At 50.9% G+C, this 20,365-nt stretch overlaps 1 protein-coding gene across 1 annotated transcript; it reads right to left on the bottom strand.

The window, feature by feature from the left end:
- Positions 1-28: 28 nt before the first annotated feature.
- On the bottom strand, positions 29-19,950 carry HAPLN3 (hyaluronan and proteoglycan link protein 3). The gene is made up of 5 exons (XM_040257581.1): positions 19,241-19,950; positions 11,464-11,643; positions 5,921-6,289; positions 2,471-2,773; positions 29-1,817 (listed from the first exon to the last, which is right to left on the bottom strand). Exons 2-5 carry the CDS (start codon positions 11,585-11,587, stop codon positions 1,531-1,533), a joined length of 1,083 nt encoding a protein of 360 aa, XP_040113515.1. The 5' UTR covers positions 11,588-11,643; positions 19,241-19,950; the 3' UTR covers positions 29-1,530.
- Between the last annotated feature and the right edge of the window lie 415 nt (positions 19,951-20,365).

The following is a 20,365-nucleotide window of genomic DNA, read 5'->3' as shown; positions in this document are numbered from 1 at the left end:
AGCAGAAGATGCAGCGATGGTCACAGAGTAGGAACTCAAAAATTGTGCCGTTTTATTGATTAAGTAACTGATTCATTGGGGACACACCTATGTCATTGGTTTTCAACCTTGAGTCTGCATTAGGAGGGCTTGTGAGAGATCCCACTCCAGGGTTTTCGACTCAGCGGGTCTGAGGTCAGGTGTAGAAAGTTGCATCTCAAACACGTTCCCAGGTGAAGCTGGTGGCGCCAGCCACACTTGGAGAAGCACCTTGCTAAGTAAAGGATCGACTGTGGGTGGCAGAGGTGTGCCTGTGCAGAAGCAGGAGATCTGGTTTCTTGAGCCTGACATGGGGTTGGGGACCAGGGTGAGGAATAGCCTCCTCCAGCCTCCCACTCTTATGCTGGGTCCACGCAGACAGACAGCCTGGAGTGGGATGGTGGGAGAACATGCCAGGAGGGCCTGCAGCCGCTAGGTCAGTCCCTGAGGCAGGATACATACAGGCAGGCCAGGCCAGACCAAGGCAGCCTGAAGGTGCAGCCCATGGCGCTCCCTGCCCAACCCAGTGGACAGACCCAGGCGACCTCTTCAGTCTAGGACAGAACCGTCCCCCATGCAAGGAGCTGGACCTGCAGGGAGCTGGACCCTAAGACTGAATGAGACAAAGACTGAGACACAGGGACTTCCCTGGTGGTTCAGTGGCTAAGACTCCACACTCCCATTGCAGGGAGCCTGGGTTCGATCCGTGGTCAGGGAACTAGATTCCACATGCCGCAACTAAAGGTTTGCCTGTTGCAATGCAGATCAAAAATCCTGCATGTCACAACTAAGACCTGGTGCAGCCAAATAAGTAAAGAAGCAAATATTTTGTTTAAAAAAGAGCACAACACAGAAGAGGGCTCAGGATGGAAGGAGGGGTCACAGCACCATTTCTTGTCCAAAATAGTACCCAGACCTGAGGGCCAAACAGGGAAAAATGAGAACAAAACATGGACTCTTTGGAACCAAGAGAGAAGGAAAGCATGGGGCGGGATATCTCTCCCTTCCCTGGGACATCATGTGGAAGCCACCTCCCGCCCAGGCTCCTCCGCCGTGCTGACACGGGCCAGCTGCTCCCCAAAGAAGTACAAGGGTCAGGAGACCACCAGGCCTGAACCCCAGCTCCAGAGCCACCTGGTTGCCCTCTCATCCCCAGGCGGAGGCGGAGGACGGGTCGCAGCCCTGGCTCCTCGTGCCACTGCCAGCTCTGGGAACAGCCTCCCCGGGGCTGGGAGAGGCAATGGACTCAGTGATGACAGAGAGTGCTCATGAGCCCAAGGACCTCAAACGTGCCAGAGGAGAGAAGCAGAAGGATTCGGGGAGGGTGAGAGCCTTGGTAAAGGGACCCAAGTAAAGGGATGATTTGGGATCTGTGGGATTTACTAAAAAAATAATATTTAAAAATAATTTTAAGTTGGAAAGTATAAAAACAAGATGAAAATTGCCCCAACCTGCAAGGGAAAATGAACTACTCAATAAATACAGCCCGTGAGGGGAGGGGGCGACCTGGCGCTAGCGTGGCCGATAGCAGTAGACGCCGTACTTGCGGCTGTGTGGGTCTGGGAAGCCAAAGCTTCGGACCCCAGGCTCCAGGGCCCCACAGTTGGAACGTGGGTGAGCCACAGGGTAGCGGGCACTGCCATCTGCCAGCCAGCCAGCATCGCAGCGGTCCAGGCCACGGAACTTCCAGGCAGCAAACAGCTGGCCCACCTTCGCGATCTGGGCACCATCTTCCCAGCAGGCCTCCCTTGCCTCTGCCAGCGTCAGCTTCTCGGGGTGCTCCAGGTAGTACACATGCCCTGTGGGATGCGGGGCGTGAGGACGGAGAAGCGGAGGGGGCAGCCAGAGAGGGCCTGGGGCAAGGCCAGCCCATACAGACCCCACCACCCAGCCCCCAAAAGACCTGTTAACTCTCTGTGCTTAGGGAGCTGCCACGCTACGGAGCATGTGCAGTGGAGACTGTCAGGGGCACGTTCCCACATCTCAGCCCCTCTCCAAAAGCATCTTCCCCCCTGCCATGGTGCTGGGTTCCCCACAGTCAGATCTGTACTCTGCCCAGCCTTTCCTAATTTTACTCGAGGTGGGCGCCCACCGCTGCTAGACCAATCAAGAGTCTCTCATCTGCTCAGCCATTTACTGAGCACCTACTAAGTGCCAAGCTGGGATATGGCACTGAACCGATCTGTTTTTATTCATGTAACTTCCCGTGAAATGAGCTCCTTTGTGAGGGCAGACTGTATTTTATCTGTCTATGATGACCCAGTACCTAGTAGGCACTCAGGGAATGTGGGATGATTGACTCAACCGATGATCAGTGTGAAGCAGCAGCACCAAGGCGCTCAGTTGGACAGGGCTTCAGCTGGAAGTGCCAGCAGGGTGGGCAGAGAGGACTGAAGGGCCCCCCAGAGGCTGCCCTCCTACCCGCAGGCCTGTGCTTGGCCAGTCCACTCACCCCTGAGGGCAACCGCGAAGCAGAACACGTCATAGCGGTGCAGGCGGCGGTGGCGCGGGCCGTAGCTGCGCACGCCGGGCGCCAGGCCCAGGCCTCCGCAGGGGTGCCGAGCCTGCGTGACGGGGTACTGCACCGAGGCGTCCTGCAGCCAGCCCGCATTGCACCAGTCCAGGCCCTCCTCCCAGGCCCGGAACAGCTGCTCGAAGGAGGCCACCACCGCGTCCTGCTCCTCGCAGGCCTGCTGGGCTTCATGGAAGGTGAACTTGTAGCGCCCTTGGGGGTGCTGGTAAGGAAAGACCACACCTGGGGAGGGCAGAAAAGGGGGCTTGAATGGGTGGGCAGGGCCCGGTGATGGGAGACCCACTTCCACTGAGAAAGAGGCTTCCCTCAACACACACACGCACACAGTCCCTCCAAAAAGGTCTACAAACCTGTCATCTCCTGTCCACTGTCCACGTCCAATGCAGAACCAGTATCTGCTTTACATCTCCCTCCCAGAGCTAGACAGGCACACAGCAGCACTCAGAAAACTACTAATTTGTTAACGGAATGAATGAGTCAGTCAAATAATATCCCTAGTTACAGAACAGGGTTAATACCTAACCCACAGGGTTGTTCCAAGAACCCCAGTGCTATGGGCTCAGTATGCCTGCTGAGTCACTCAGTTGACTCTTTGTGACCCCACGGGCTGGAGCCCACTGGGCTCCTGTCTATTTTTCCAGGCAAGAATCCTGGAGTGAGCTGCCATTTCCATCTGCAGGGGATCTTCCCGACCCAGGGACTGAACTTTCGTCCTCTACATCTCCTACATTGCAGGAGGATTCTTTACCACTGAGCCACCGAGGAAACCCATGGTCTCAATTCAGATGTTTAAATCCTAATGCGCAGGAATTCCCCCTGGCAGTCCAGTGGTTAGGAAATGGTGCTTTCACTGCCAGGGCCCAGGATCGATCCCTGGTCAGGGGACTAAGATCCTGCAAGTGGCACAGAGCAGCTAAATAAATAAATCCTAATGCCCAATATGATGGTATTAGGAGATGGCACCTTTGGGACGTAATTAAGTCATGAGGGTGGAGTCCTCATGAATGGGGTTAGTACCCTTAAAAAAGACACCCCAGAGTTCCCCCCAAGCCCCTTCCACTGTTGTGAGGACACAGAAGTCTGTGACCTGGCACCCTGGTCTGGGACTTCCAGCCTCTAGAACTGTGTGAAATGAATCTCTGTTGTTCAGAGGTCACTGATGCTGTTTTGTTACTGCAGCCTGATCTAAGACACCAGTGAAGAGGTGCTGCCACCTACAGGAGACAGGCGTTGCCGGGCTCTGACTCAGTAGCTGAGACCTCATCGTCTATGTTAACATTAATATGGAAGCTTCAGAGGAGGATACAAGAAACTTCCCACATGTGACAGACGACTTTCAGGGGAAGAGGAAAGAAGACAGTGAAAGTGTCAGTGGCTTGGTCATGTCTGACTGTGACCCTATGTATGTAGCCCGCCAGGCTCCTCTGTCCATGGCATTCTCTAGGCAAGAATACTGGAGTGGGTTGCTATTTCCTTCTCCAGGGGATCTTCCCCACCCAGGAATTGAACCTGGGTCTCCCGCATTGCAGGCAAATACTTTACCGTCTGAGCCACCAGGGAGGCCCCAGGGGAAGAGGAAGGATGGGAAAAGGTCTTCCTAAAGGAGGCTCGAGGTCAGGGAGGTCCCAGGCAGGGGGCTTCCCTTTCTGGTACCACGGTCTAGGAGGTGCCACAGGCTCCCTCAAAATTCCATGTTTGAAATCTTACTGTAATAAAAAAAAAAATGTTAAACCCCCTGGGCTCATTCTCTATCAAGTCAGTTGAAACCTTAAGGAGAAGGGGTGTCCCTAGGGCCTGGGACTGGCGCTATTCAAAGGCAGGGTCTGGAGTGAGGGCTCTCTGGATTGGGACTGACATATACACCCTGTCTGATATATACACTACTATGTATTAAACAGAAAACTAATGAGACCCTGCTGTACAGCATGGGGAACTCTACTCAGTGCTATGTGGTGACCTAAGAGGAAAGGAAATCGAAAACAGACGGGATACATGAACACATATGGCTGATTCCCTCTTCTGGGCAGCAAAAAGCAGCACGATGTTGTAAAGACACTATACTCCAATTAAAATTAATAAAAAATAAATAAAAAGTGTACCCCCAAAAAAGTGAGGACTCCCTGCTTCTCTAGGCTGCCCCTGTGGTTCCCAGACAACTGGCTCTGACCAGCTCACACACATCCCACACCATCCCCAACATCAGGGACAAGGGACATGACCCCTCTGGGTCACCATCTAAGCCCCGTGGACTGGGCAGGTGGCTGCTGGTGGCAAGGTCCACCTCTGATTGACAAGCTCTTGAGCCACATTCTATCCTCATCTCCTCGAAGAAGGTAAAGGAGGAAGTACCCTTATTCTTCATTTTACCTGTGACAGGACTGGAGCTCTGGGGGGAAGGCACCGATCTGGGGTGCCACAGCTGGGACAGGGTGGACATGGAGTCAGATCAGCCTTCCCTCTATACCCTCCCAGTGGCCTCCCTACCAGGTAGGAGAGGTCTAAGGACACAGAGCCCCGGCCCAGGGTCAGAGAAGGCAGAAGTCGTGTGGAGATCGCAGCTGGCAGCTTTGGACAGCACTGGTTGTTTTTGCTTTTGTTTTTAATTAGGCAATTTCTACATTAAAATCCTGAGGTTTCACATATGAACATAAGTTTCTCATGTCAAATCAGAAAATCTGGCTGCAGGGACTTCCCTGGTGGTCCAAGGGATAAAGAATCCGCCTTCCAATGCAGGAGACACAGGTTCGATCCCTGGTTGGGGAACTAAGATCCCACATGCTTTGGTGCAACTAAGCCCAATTTGCTCTAGAGCCCATGCACCACGACAAAGACCCCTTGCATTGCAACTAAGACCCAGCGCAGCCAAATAAGTAAACATTTGAAAGAAAGAAAGAAAATCAGGCTGCACTGGGCTTGCTTCCGGTGTAGCATAATCAGCTGGGCCTGAGTAGGAGGGCTCAGGAGTGGCCCCCGTCCCCACCACTCCAGATCACCCACCCCGGGCTGCCTCATTTGTTTGTGTCGCCTGCCAACCCTGTGCAAATCTCAGCTCTGACTCAATGAACTGTGTCATCACCTCCTGTCTCCCTCTCTCTGAACAGGATGTGAGCAAGAGGAAGTAGAGAGCAGTGGATTCTGGAGTCTGACTGCCTCCAGTCAAACCCCTACTCAGCCATGTATGAGCTGTGTGACTTGACCTCTGTGCCTCGGTTTTCTCATCCACACGTTGAGGGTGAGAATAACAGGAGCTTCGTCGTGGGGTTGTTCTGAGGATTGGATGTTTTATCTGCCAGAAACACAGAGGTCTAGATGCTTTCTCAGGGCCTTCTCCCTACAGCCCCCAGGACCCAGCCACCGTCAGGGTCTCACCCCGAAGCTCCAACTCCACGAGACCACTCTCATCCTCCAGCCCATCGATGACCTCGCAGCGGTAGCGCCCGTAGTCCTCCAGCCGCAGGTCCCAGATCTCCAGCGACACTTCCCGCGCTCTGTCCTGCCGCAGGCGCACCCGACCTCGGTAATCCCCAAAGGTGCGCTGCCTCAGCCCAATGGCCACCAGCACGTCCTGCTCCGGGACCCCGTTCTCCGACAGCTTCCACCATTTGATGCGCACGGGCCGCAGAGAGGCCAGGGCCGGCTCGTAGTGATAGCGGCAGGGCAGGGTCACGTTAGCCCCTCGGTGGGAGAACAGGGTCTCCTCAGGCGTCTCTACCACCAGCTTCACTCCATTGAAGATGCCTGAGGGGAGAGGCGGGTGCAAATGGGGACCTCCGGCGGCACATCGGTAGTCCTGCAGGGGCCACCCTCTCCCTCACCCTCACCCCCAGCTCCTGCCAGGCTCAGAAGTCCTAGATTGCACCGCCACCAAATGAACGTGGGGGAAGTGAGTGTTCTGAGGTGTTTGTTCAGAGCCGAGGCTCCAGAGGCCCTGCTGAGGCCTCTCTCTCGGAACCGTGCCAACCACCATCGGAACAAGGCCTGGGCGCCCCTGCAGGATGAGAACACGCAGAGAGCAGAGACAAGCCCTCCCAGCTGAGGCCATCCTAGACCCACCAGCCCCCAGCTGACCTGCCCGCCCACCGCAGGCACAATCAATTAAGTGACCACAGCCAAGACAGAAGGGACAGAGCCCAGCCCAAAACGCCGGCCCATGAAACCATGAGCAAAGCACATGGCTGTTGTCTTAAACCACTAGGCTTGTTAGGCAGCAGATGCGAACTGGTGGACTTCCCTGATGGTCCATGGATGGCAGATGAGAAGTTGCTGTGTAGCACAGGGAGGCTATCTCTGGTGCTCTGTGAGAACCTGGAGGGATAGGATGCAGAGAGGGGAGGGAGGCTAGAGACAGAGGGAATGTATGTATAATTATGGCTGATTTGTGTTGTATAGCAGAAACCATGGAGAAGGCAATGGCACCCCACTCCAGCACTCTTGCCTGGAAAATCCTATGGACAGAGGAGCCTGGTGGGCTGCAGTCCATGGGGTCACTAAGAGTTGGCACGACTGAGTGACTTCACTTTCACTTTTTACTTTCATGCGTTGGAGAAGGAAATGGCAACCCACTCCAGTGTTCTTGCCTGGAGAATCCCAGGGACAGGGGAGCCTGGTGGGCTGCCGTCTCTGGGGTTGCACAGAGTCGGACACGACTGAAGTGACTTAGCAGCAGCAGCAGCAGCAGCAGCAGCAGCAGCAGCAATACAACACTGTAAAAATGTTTTGTTGTTATTGAGTCGCTCAGTCATGTCCAACTCTTCATGACCCCATGAAAGCAGCACACCAGACTTCCCTGTCCTGTACACTTTTTAAATATATTTAAATTTTTTTAATGGGGGGAGAAAAGAATCCACTCTTTCACAGTGGTGGCAGTGGGGGGAGGTGGGTTTGATCCCTGGTAGGAGAACTAAGATGCCACGTGGTTCAACTTAAAAAAAAAAAGAAAAGCAAAAGGCAAATTGGTGCAGCTGGCAGTAAGAGCGCCTCAGATGGGAGTGTGGGGGACTCAGGTCATCTGAGTCTCCCTCTCTAACACACTGGCCACAAGAGGGCACAGCCTGCCCTTCACTCGGTCCAGCTGTCCACCACGACTCTTCCCAAACACCTAGAGACACAGGCGAGATGAGGCCAGGACTTATAGAGGAGACTGCAGTCAGGCTCAGGGGGACAAATAAATTCCGAGCCTAACATGCGCCACAAGAACCAGATTTATGGACTAAGGCTGGCCCATCTCTCACTTGAGTCTTCCTATTGGGGCCTCACGGTCTCACAGCCTTAGGTCGGACTTGAGACCTTAGAGGTACACAGGGAAGCAGGGGTAACCCTAGGAGTAAGCAAGGGATAGACAGGGAGGCTCCTTGCAGAGAATCTCATGCTGAAAAACAGCCATACCTAACGACTCCTTGCCTGTGTCCGAGTTTCTATGAGGCTCATATGACCTAGCAAATGATGCATAGTAGGTGCATAAAGCTGCTGATAAAAAGTCACCTGGCTTTTCCAGTAACTGGCCTGAAGTCACTTCTAAAAATGGTTTGCTATTCACTTGACCCAGAAAACTGCACAAAATCAAGAGGTTCAAATTTTCATGTTCACTTTAAGAACACTGCTTCCCTGGTGGTTCAGCTGGTAAAGAATCTGCCTGCAATGCAGGAGACCCCGGTTCAATTCCTGGGTCAGGAGGATCCCCTGGAGAAGGGATAGGCTACCCACTCCAGTATTCTTGGGCTTCTCTTGTGGCTCAGCTGGTAAAGAATCTGCCCACAATGCGGGAGACCTGGGTTTGATCCCTGAGTTGGGAAGATCCCCTGGAGAAGGGAAAGGCTACCCACTGCAGTATTCTGGCCTGGAGAATTCCATGGACTGTATAGTCCATGGGGTTACAAAAGCTGGTCGGACATGACTAAGCGACTTTCACTTTCTTTTAAGAACACTCATGAAACCACCCAGGCCATGAAGGGTCTGCATTTCCGGAAAGCCACCAAGTATCTGAAAAATGTCACTTTAAACATATTCTGTGCCATTCCGTCATTACAATGGTGTTGATAGGTGTTCCCAGGCCAAACAGTGGGGCTGGGTGCAGGGTTGGTGGCCCAAGAAGAGTGATGAATTTTTATTGCACATGCTCAGAAATGCAGAGAGTGATTCCAGACTTCAGAGCTTAGATGTAGACTCTCTGGTCATCGAGCACATCCTGGTGAACAAAGCCTCTAAAGATTCGGGACAAGACTTAGAGAGCTCAGGGTTGGATCAACCGATACCTAAGCTCCCGTCACATGTAGATGATTCTTACCGAAAAAGGTCAGATTATTCCTAAACCAGAAGAGAAGGCTGCATAGAAGAAGAAGATATCCCCAAAGAAACCAAAAAAAAAACAATAATTTATGGCCCTGGGACTTCCCTGGTGGTCCGTTGTTGGGAGCCAGCGTGAGGAACTCCGCCCATGGCAAAGGTCATGAGGAAGGAAGCTTGGCATACACAAAGTCGTGATCAAGCCTCAGGAAACCCCCTGTTCCCGAGCATCTACCCCCAAAACCAGAGTACTTTACGGGGAGCTCTCCCCCATAACCATTTCTCTCAGAGAAGGAGTTAACTTGCAGCTCCAGTTAATAAAAATTCCTGAGCGTGACAAGAGTGTCTCAACTTACGAACTCTGAAGGTTCTCTGGCCTGCCTGATCAGGCTCGTCCAGCCGCATGTGATTGTTTACAGCCTCCCAACTGTGAGAGGCACGGGATGTTTTAAAACTTTCTAAATACAGACTCTTTGGAGAAGTTAGAAGATCATTAGTATAGTATTAGTGGGTTGATTAGGAATTATATTGGTGAAGGGTTTTTTCATTTGTCGTGCCAATAATTACTGCTAATTCCCTGCCCTGGGTGTGACAAGGATGTCTCAGGTCAAACCTCTCTGCTGACAGACTAACTCATATGACAACCTCTCAACCATAAACAACACAGAGAGTTTGGAGTATTAGCATAGGGCTTTTTTCATTGATGAGTCAATGATTGCCATCAGGCCTCCATATCCTTAGGCACCTGGGAATATATTAATCAATGTATTTGGAATATAGAAAAGGAAATATAGTAGTTTTTTGATGTTAGCAATACTAGACTTTTTGAGTTAATGAATTTTCTCTTTTGTTATAGATCACTTACTTTGTTATAAATCACTATAAATCACTATGCTGTGTAAAAATGTAACTTTATCACTATCTTAAGACAAAATAGATCTTAAGGGGAACATTGGTGAATGGTTTACATTTGTTGAGCCAATATGTGCTACTAAATCTCCATATTCCTGCCCTTATAATGAATATAACTAACATATAAGAGAAATAAGTATTAACCTTTAAGATTAATCATGTTAAACCTTAGGATGAGTAAATTCCTTTCTTGATTGTAACTCACTACACCCTCACCCTATAGGAATGCAACTTTATTTGGAGGGTGGCGCCTGATTTAAGAAAAAAATCACCCCTGGAAAAATAAGTTTTCTGGTTAACTGACCAGTATCAGAAAGGGCCATAAAATGTCAGCAGACCTCATGGCTAGAAGATGATGAAACTCATAAGACCTTTGTATAATTTTATACGAAGCACCTGATTGTGACAAGGGTCAGGTCTGCTGACCCCCGCGTGACTCTGTATTCATCCTTATGTATAACAAAAAGGTATATAAACAAACCTGAAAAATAAAGAGATCGGATCAGTTTCCAGAAAGACTGATTCCCCCATGTCGTTTCTTTCTTGCTCCCCGCTTTCCTGGCTGAATTCCCATCTGAAATGTGGGGACTCACCAAACCTGCTAATTCTGCCTGGGCTTCTGAGATCAGACCGGGAGGCCTCAGTGCCTCCTCTCCTTCGGGAGAATGGAAAGACGCCTGTGGCCTACGTAGGTGGTGATTGGTATTCCATGTAAACCAGTTATTCAGCCTCTTTTCTCCACTAATTCTCCTACTACACTATCTGTTTCTAATCTCCCTCTATATCTGTAATTAAAAATGTATTTTTCCAAGGATGCCAACTCCCTCCCCACCTTCGAATCACCCTGGATCCACCGGGGCTGGACCCCGGCAGTCCATGGCTAAGACTTCATACTCCCAATGCAGGGGGCCTGGGTTCGATCCCTGGTCAGGGAACTAGATTCCCACATGCCTTAACTAAAGATCCCAAAGTGTCACAACAAAGACCCAGCACAGCCAAATAAATAAATAAATATTTAAAAAGAAACGTATGGCCCAGGGAAGAAATATCACAAAAAAATAAACGCAAATAGAAGTTTTAAAAAAAGTTACCTGCCCAAAGCCGCATAGCTAGTAAGTGGCAAAATGGAGAGTCAAACACATCTCCCTAACTCCAAACCCCTTTTCCACTGGGAAAACATGGGGAAGTCACGTTTAAGTGGAATTTTGAAAAACTGGCAGGACTTTCGGGAAAGTATAAAAAGCAAAATTGACCATGCTACAGTGCATTCAGCTCCACGCCCATGGGTTGTTGTTGGTTTAGTCGCTCAGTCGTGTCTGACTCTTGCAATCCCATGGGCTGTAGCCTACCAGGCTCCTCTTTCCATGGGATTCTCCAGGCTGGAATGCTGGAGTGGGTTGCCATTTCCTCCTCCAGGGGATCTTCCCAACCCAGGGATCAAACCTGGATCTCCTGCACTGCGGGCGGATTCTTTACTGACTGAGCCACTGGGGAAGCCCTCCATATCTAAGGGGCCAGTAGACATGGAGTAACAGAACCACCCTTCTGCTCATCTTAGCAACAAGGCTGGACCACTGCACAGGCCCAGATGGGAGCAGGGCTGCTGGCTTCACCCCCTGAGCTCCCACCCAACTCGGAACTTGCAGGGGCCAGGAGACGCCTTCATCACCTAGCCGAACCAAGAGCCGAGCTAAGAGCAGAGCCAAGAGGCCACCCACCCTCGCTGTGGCCGCTGTGCAGGTTCCGGCCGTTGGGATGGTTGTAGTAGTAGAAGCCGTTGTAGAAAGGCAGGCCGGAGACGCAGCACAGCAGGAGGAGCAGGGTCGGGAGCTGCAGGCCCATGGTGCCACACACCGGGCAGCGCCAGGGTGTCCAGACACGGCTGGGGCCCGGGCAAACTGGGAGGAGAAAAACAAGCCAGTGAGAGAAGTCTGCAGTGGGGCCCAGGGACTCATTCGTTCAACCAACAGGAATTTAGCAGCTTCCCTTGTGGTTCAGTGGTAAAGAATCTGCCTACCAAGCAGGAGACGAGGGCTCAATCCCTGGGTCAGGAAGATCCCAATCCCTGGGTTAGAAAGATCCCTTGGAGAAGGGAACGGCTACCCACTCCAGTATTATTGCCTGTAGAATTCCATGGACAGAGAAGCCTGGTAGGCTGCAGTCCATGGGGTCGCAGAGTTGGTCACGACTGAATGACTTTCACTTTCCAACCTTTTTGGCACCAAGGACCTGTTTCAAGGAAGACAATTTTTCCATGGACTGAGGCAGGGTGGAGGTAGGGGTGGTGATGGTTTCAGAATGATTCAAGCACATCACACTTAATGTGCATTTGATTTCTATTATTATTACATCAGCTCCATCTCGGATGACCAGGCATTAGATCCTGGAGGTTGGGGACCCCTGTGATAGAGCAGCTTCAGCATGCCAGGCACCGTTCTCACGGCCGGATAACAGCGGTGATGAGCAAGATGAGGTCCCTGCTCTCAGAGGACTGCACTCTGCAGGCAAGATGGGCAACAGGCAAGCCAACAAATCCTAAGCAGGAATTTATTGTCGTTTTTTAGTCCCTATGTCGTGTCAGACTCTTTTGTGACCCCATGTACTGTAGGCTCCTTTCTCCATGGCATTCTCCAGGCAAGAATACTGGAGTTGATTGTCATGCCCTCCTCCAGGGGATCTTCCTGGATCAGGGATCAAACCCGTGTCTTCTGCATTGGCAGGCAGATTCTTTACCACTGAGCCACCACGGAAGCCCAAGCAGGAATTAGGAGGCAGTGAAAAGACTGCAGAAAAAATTAAGCAGGACCATACGACAGTATCACCATTTTTCAAACTGCAAGGTTGAATTGGAAAAGTTGTGAGCAGCATTTTAAAATGACATTGAAGAGACCAGACTAGACTAGAAAATATCAGGTGCATTCATGGTTAGTGAGGATGAGTCCTGCACTACAAAGCTTTTGTTTCAGTCCAGAAACGCCTGTGGAGGTAGAGGTTAAAAAAAATTTTTTTATGCCATGCTAGACTACTTCTGGGGGGCTCTTACAGTTTAAGTGGACACTCAGATAAAACAGGCAGCTGGCCCAAGGGCTATAGATTGTTGATTCAATTTTATTTGTATTGCATCAAAATATTATGTCTTGATTATTGAGATTTTTGGCACGCACACTCCGCTCCCTTAAACTTTCACATGAGGGGACTTCGCTGGTCGTCCAGTGGTTAAGACTTTACCTTCCAATGTAGGGGGTATGGGTTTGATCCCTGGTCAGGAAGCTGGAATCCCACATGTCTGGCAGTCAAGAAAAACCAAGACATAAAATAGAAGCAATGTTGTAACAAGTTCAGTAGAGACTTTTAAAATGGTCCACATTGAGGAAAAAAAAAAATTTTGCACACGAGCCTAGTGCCCCACACACCTCCCCCTCATTCCTGCCCTGCTTGTACGTTCACTGAAAGAGCCGTGTGTGTACTCACTTACTTCAGTTCAGTTCAGTCGCTCAGTCGTGTCCGACTCTTCGCGACCCCATGAATCGCAGCACGCCAGGCCTCCCTGTTCATCACCAACACCCGGAGTTCACTCAGACTCACGTCCATCGAGTCAGTGACGCCATCCAGCCATCTCATCCTCTGTCGTCCCCTTCTCCTCCTGCCCCCAACCCCTCCCAGCATCAGAGTCTTTTCCAATGAGTCAACTCTTCGCATGAGGTGGCCAAAGTACTGGAGCTTCAGCTTTAGCATCATTCCTTCCAAAGAAATCCCAGGGCTGATCTCCTTCAGAATGGACTGATTGGATCTCCTTGCAGGCCAAGGGACTCTCAAGAGTCTTCTCCAACACCACAGTTCAAAAGCATCAATTCTTTGGCACTCAGCCTTCTTCACAGTCCAACTCTCACATCCATATCACCACTGGAAAAAGCATAGCCTTGACTAGATGGACCTTAGTCATCAAAGTAATGTCTCTGCTTTTGAATATGCTATCTAGGTTGGTCATAACTTTTCTTCCAAGGAGTAAGCAGTCTTTTAATTTCATGGCTGCAATAACCATCTGCAGTGATTTTGGAGCCCAGAAAAATAAATTCTGACACTGTTTCCACATCTATTTCCCATGAAGTGATGGGACCAGATGCCATGATCTTCATTTTCTGAATGTTGAGCTTTAAGTCAACTTTCTCACTCTCCACTTTCACTTTCATCAAGAGGCTTTTTAGTTCCTCTTCACTTTCTGCCATAAGGGTGGTATCTTCTGCATATCTGAGGTTATTGATATTTCTCCCAGCAATCTTGATTCCAGCTTGTGTTTCTTCCAGTCCAGTGTTTCTCATGATGTACTCTGCATAGAAGTTAAATAAGCAGGGTGACAATATACAGCCTTGATGTACTCCTTTTCCTATTTGGAACCAGTCTGTTGTTCCATGTCGAGTTTTAACTGTTGCTTCCCGACCTGCATACAGATTTCTCAAGAGGCAGGTCAGGTGGTCTGGTATTCCCATCTCTTTCAGAATTTTCCACAGTTTGTTGTGATCCACACAGTCAAAGGCTTTGACATAGTCAATAAAGCATAAGTAGATGTTTTTCTGGAACTCTCTTGCTTTTTCCATGGTCCAGCAGATGTTGGCAATTTGATCTCTGGTTCCTCTGCCTTTTCTAAAACCAGCTTGAACATCTGGAAGTTCACAGTTCATGTATTGCTGAAGCCTGGCTTGGAGAATTTTGAGCATTACTTTACTAGCGTGTGAGATGAGTGCAGTTGTGCAGAGTTTGAGCATTCTTTGGCATTGCCTTTCTTTGGGATTGGAATGAAAACTGACCTTTTCCAGTCCTGTGGCCACTGCTGAGTTTTCCAAATTTGCTGGCATATTGAGTGCAGCACTTTCACAGCATCATCTTTCAGGATTTGAAATAGCTCAACTGGAATTCCATCACCTCCACTAGCTTTGTTCGTAGTGATGCTTCCTAAGGCACACTTGACTTCCCATTCCAGGATGTCTGGCTCTAGGTGAGTGATCACACCATCGTGATTATCTGGGTCGTGAAGATCTTTTTTGTACAGTTCTTCTGTGTATTCTTGCCATCTCTTCTTAATATCTTCTGCTTCTGTTAGATCCATACCATTTCTTTTCTTTATCAAGCCCATCTTTGCATGAAATGTTCCCTTGGTATCTCTAATTTTCTTGAAGAGATCTCTAGTCTTTCCCATTCTGTTCTTTTCTTCTATTTCTTTGCATTGATCACTGAAGAAGGCTTTCTTATCTCTTCTTGCTATTCTTTGGAACTCTGCATTCAGATGCTTATATCTTTCCTTTTCTCCTTTGCTTTTTGCTTCTCTTCTTTTCACAGCTATTTGTAAGGCCTCCCCAGACAGCCATTTTCCTTTTTTGCATTTCTTTTCCATGGGGATGGTCTTGATCCCTGTCACGATGTACAATGTCACGAACCTCATTCCATAGTTCATCAGGCACTCTGTCTATCAGATCTAGTCCCTTGAACCTATTTCTCACTTCCACTGTATAATCATAAGGGATTTGATTTAGGTCATACCTGAATGGTCTAGCGGTTTTCCCTACTTTCTTCAAATTAAGTCTGAATTTGGCAATAAGGAGTTCATGATCTGAGCCACAGTCAGCTCCTGGTCTTGTTTTTGTTGACTGTATAGAGCTTCTCCATCTTTGGCTGCAAAGTATATAATCAATCTGATTTCGGTGTTGACCATCTGGTGATGTCCATGTGTAGAGTCTTCTCTTGTGTTGTTGGAAGAGGGTGTTTGCTATGACCAGTGCATTTTCTTGGCAAAACTCTATTACTTCAATTGGGTAATTGAAGTACTCAGTTACTTCAATTGGGTCCAAATCTTTGCAACCCCATGGACTACAGTCTGTCAGGTTCCTCTATCCATGGGATTCTCCAGACGAAAATATTGGAGTGGGTTGCCATTTCCTTCTCCAAGGGATCTTCCCAGCCCAGGGATGGAGCCCACCATCTCCCGTGGCTCCTGCATTGGCAGGTAGTTTCTTTACCCCTGAGCCATCATTAGAGAGTCTCTATTGGAAACATCAGGGTGAATTCTCCTTCCTGCCAAAGCTCTGGCTGAAACGGGAGAGGAGGGCAGAAGGACCAGTGTCTAGATGCTCTTGGGTGTCAGATTCAGCAGCCTGTCCTTTGTCCCCAAGGCCCTGGGGTGCTAGTAGTGGCTTTAGGCAGAGGAGCCACAAAGGCTTTAGGCTTTAGGATCAGACCTACATGTTAAAAAAAATCCCTCCAGCGGCTGAGTGGAAAGCAGACTCTGGGGCTGCGAGACCAGAGTTGACAGAAGGCATTTGGAAGTATGAGTATGATCATCAGGCAGCAACGTGGAAAGTGCAAAGGGTATAATTTAGGGTAGACAAAGCAGAACTCAGACTTGCCACTCTGCTATGATTTTAAGTGTGTGACCCTAAGAATGCCTGTGTACAGGAACTAGAAGGGGAGGGATATAGCAAAACCAGAGAAAGGAGGAGGAAGGGAGGGGAAAAAAGAAAAGCATTGGCCTGTAAGAGTGGTGGAATGTGAAGGAAACATTCTTGTTTTCAGAACAGTTAGGAGCTCTTCCTGGAGAAGAAGCAATGATGTGAAGGAAGTTGAGGGGTAGAATCCACTGTGCTCTTAGACCTCTTTGCAGGGAGCCCAAAGCCCAGACTTGCCCTGTGTGCTGTGCATGACAGGACACTGTGAGCCTCGCTCCTTGTCCAAGAAGAATCCTCAGGTGACATCCACAAAGCCTCTTGGTGACTCGGATCTAAGCAGCCTACGCACAAAGAGGAGCTTCCCAGGTAGCTCAGTGATAAAGAACTCACCTGCCAATGCAGGAGATGCCAGAGACACAGGTGCGATCCCTGGGTCTAGAGGGTCTAGAAGATCGCCTGGAGGAGGGCATGGCAACCCACTCCAATATTCTTGCCTGGGAAATCCCGTGGACAGAGGAGCCTGGTGGGCTACAGTCCATGGGGTCGCAAAAGAGTCAGACAGGACTGAACAACTCAACAGCTCAAAACACATGCAACTTTGTAACCAGAGCACTAACAGAAACAAGAGCAATCCTGAAAAAAGAAAAAACCAGTAGGTCAATCCGCCCTTTGCAGCTTTCACCCACCACTGGGGCAAACACTTCTTCCTTCAGGATGTGGGTTCTTAGGGGCACTGGATTCCAAAAGATACTAGGTTTACCAAAATTAAAAGTCTGACCCAGGGTAAAGTCATCTTCTTAAATGTTTTGTTTTGTTTTTTAACACAGTGGAAATATCTTTGCAACTTCTTCAGCTGTTTCCCACTTTTTTTCGGCTAAGCTGGGTCTCTTTCCATTGGGCAGGCTTTTCTCTGCTTGTGGCGCACAGGAGCTTTTCTAGTTGCAGCGGGTGGGCTCACTAGCTGTGATGCACAGGCTTCTCTAGCTGTGGGCTTCTCTAGTGGCTGCTTGCAGGCTTAGTTGCCCTGGCGTAGTGCTAGTCGCTCAGTCATCTCCAACTTTTTGTGACCCCATGGACTGCAGCCCACCAGGCTCCTCTGTCCATGGGATTCCCCGGGCAAGAATACTGAAGTGGGTTGACATTTCCTTCTCCAGGGGATCTTCCAGACCTAAGGGTCAACCCAGGTCAGCTGCATTGCAGGCAGATTCATTACCATCTGAGCAGTATTCTGGCCACAAGAATTCCATGGCCCTGAGGTATGTGGGATGTAATTCCCCCACCAGGGATCAAACCTGCATCCTCTGCATTGGAAGGTGGATTCTTAACCACTGGATCACCAGGGAAGTCCCTGGTTTCTACTCTTATCAGAAAACTTTATGCTAAGTTCTGTTCAGCAGCTAAACCAGCAGTCCAGTGCTCCTTCATCAAATCTCTCACATCCTTCAGATGGGATGGCAAGAGTTTGGATACTAAGAGTTTGAGGAATCTGGACAGGGAAGGATGCTGTGTTATTCAAATCTATTTGGTTCTTGAGTGCTGGACAGTGAATAGCAAGCATTCGAATAGTGAGGGACATCAGTAAGAAAGGCACTTTCTGCAGGACTGACAGCATTTCTCTTAAGGAATTCACACATTGCTGAGGTTTGCTCTTTAATGGTAAAGAACTCTTGTTTTGGTCACTTTAATACATTAGTGAGCTGGGGAGAAAAAAAAATCACCACCAGACCATGTTATACGGAGGTTGCTCTCCCAGGGTTCTTACCAGTCATGCATAAGGTAATTCACGGTTCAGAAACTAAGCCCTGAGCCAAAACAGCTTAGTTTCTGGTCTGGGAGTGATTTTTTTTTTCCCCTAGCTCACTAATGTATTAGAGTGACCAAAACAAGATGTGTGGATTCTCTGATTCCTGACGACCCATCATTTGCTTTTCCCAGCCACCACTTGCCCTAGGACCCCTCCGCACATCAGAATAAGCTGAACCCAGACTTGTTAGGAAGATGAGCTACAGCCGAGTACCCCGACTGCACCACCGGACACCACACGTCTCCCTGACACCAGAAGAGGGCAGCCTTGCCCTCCAGGTCTCCATCAGCCCGCGCCCGGAGAGGAATTTGACTTCGGTGCCCCAAGCCCTTTGAAACCTGCGGTTCCCGGAAAGTAGAAGTCCGGAGGTGTTTCCTACCGGCATTCCCAGCCCGCTGGCCCATGCAGGGCTGTGGGAGAGGGGCCAGGCCACCTCTCGGTCACCTCCTCCTGCGGCAGAGGGCAAAAGGCGCTCCGGAGGTCAGCGCTGGGCGTCAAGATCCAGACCGGGTCACAGGCTGCTGAAGGCCACCCAGCGAGTTGGTGACAGAGCTGGGTCCAAGTGTCCGGCGCTGTTTTTTGTTTTGGTTTTTTTCCTGGCTGCTCAGGAGCCCTAAATTCCTCCCTAAAGGATACCATCTCCCACCCAAGACTTTACTCTCCGCGCGCTCCGACTGTTCCCTTAATTAGAAACCCCACTGAACCCAGGCCAGAAACCCACGAGCATCCATTGCGTTTGCCCTGAGAGGGCCAGAGCAGGCCAGCAGAAGACCACCCGCCCGCTGCCTCAGGAGATGTCCCCAGCCCCTTGCAGTGTTCCCGACCCCCGTCCCCGCTCCCGCCCCCAACAGATGAGCATCCAACAGATGCCCCGGGGCAGAGCCCGGTGCCTGGGGCGCTGTGCTGGAGGCTGCGGGATGAGTTGCAAAGAGACCTGGTGGGAGAGAGGAGACCCGGGAAGTGGTCTCGGAGGCCACTGGTTTCCCTCTGAATTGGCCTCCTCGCCGACCAGGGTCTATGCACAAGGGTCCCACGCAAGCCAGCCCACGCCGCGCGCTGCTCGGAACCCGCGGGCGCCCGGGGCGCCCCCAACCGGCGGCGGCGATCACAACTCGGCCCCGGCCCCACGGGCCCGGCTCACTCCTCCTGCCGGCTTCCCCAACCGTGCCCGGGAAGCGTGGGGCTGAGAAAGCGGGAAGAGAGGAATTGGTCCACAGGGCGCCCCAGGAGCCCGGCCACCCCTGAGCTACGTACCGTCCCCAGGCGGCTCCTCGACGGCTCGAACTCTCCGGGCTGCCGGGCTGATCCGGTCGGAGGAAGCAGACGGACTCGGGGATCTTGAATGGCCAGAAGGGAAGCGGCTGCGGACGAACCCCCGCGCTCCCGCCGGGCCAGCCCCTTAAAGGAACACACGCCCCTTTCCCTCCCTTGGGCTGGGCCCAAACGGAGGAGGTGCGACAGATTTGGGCGGCCTCCAGACTTGCCTGGAGACCACCCCAAACCGGCTGGAGACCACCCCAAGCTGCGGAGCATCTGGCAGGCCGCTCGGTGAAGGGAGTGCCCAGGAGTTGAGGCTGTCATATTCAGGGGCGTGGAAGAGGAGCGTTCGCAGAGAGAGGGTCTTATTAGAACGTGCCGGTTTACCAAAAGCAACGGGACTAAGCAGGGGGTAGCCCCCCCGCAACCCCACCTCCACACTGCGAGTGGGCTATGGCCGACTCCCACCTTCAGGTGGGGGAGGGGTGACCGCTCTCACTTGCCTTTCGCCCAGAGAAGGCAAAGGGGCGCTGACATCCCTCCTGCCCCCTACAGTTTGACTGTCAGGAAATCTGCCTTTCGGCTAACTCAGCATCAGGCACGGGGAGGCTGCCCCTACTAGGTGGGGCTTGCGTGAGTAGTCCTGGGAGCCGGAAGGGGGAACACAGGATGGGCAGATGGTGCTCCCAGCAGCCTGCAGGGGCGATCAGGCTGAGAATCCTGACCTGTCAGCACAGCTATCAGGCAGCCAGCTCCCGGGATGCCTGTTTGGGCTGGGTGTTTAATTTTCCCTCCATGCCAACAGGAGGCCTGGTCTGGAAGCCCCATTGGTTCCTCAGCAGCCAAGCCTAAGGAGATCTTTCCACCTTGGCCAAGTGGTCACTGAACCCAGAACCTCTTCCTAAATACACCTTGACAGTATGTGTGTGTTATCTGCCAGGAGCATCTCAGAGCACAAACAGCTGCTGTAGTAGTGTGTGTGTGCTCAGTCGTGTCCGACTCCTGTGACCCCATGGACTGTAGCCCGCCGGGCTCCTCTGTCCATGGGATTCTCCAGGCAAGAATACTGGAGTGGGTAGCCATTCCCTTCTCCATGGTTGACTAAATTGCACCCAAAGTGAA

This window comes from Oryx dammah, unplaced genomic scaffold, assembly GCF_014754425.2.
Source record: "Oryx dammah isolate SB20612 unplaced genomic scaffold, SCBI_Odam_1.1 HiC_scaffold_16, whole genome shotgun sequence".
NCBI lineage: Eukaryota > Metazoa > Chordata > Mammalia > Artiodactyla > Bovidae > Oryx > Oryx dammah.
The sequence above is the reverse complement of the archived record's forward strand: the minus strand, read 5'-3'. Positions and strand labels throughout refer to the sequence as shown.

Excerpts from the sequence above, each read along its gene's own strand:
- HAPLN3 (XM_040257581.1), bottom strand. The coding sequence starts at position 11,587 with ATGGGCCTGCAGCTCCCGACCCTGCTCCTCCTGCTGTGCTGCGTCTCC. Across the intron at positions 2,774-5,920 it reads CGTGGAGTTGGAGCTTCGGG|GTGTGGTCTTTCCTTACCAG; the intron begins GTGAGACCCTGA and ends TGCCCTCCCCAG. Across the intron at positions 1,818-2,470 it reads CTTCGCGGTTGCCCTCAGGG|GGCATGTGTACTACCTGGAG; the intron begins GTGAGTGGACTG and ends CGCATCCCACAG.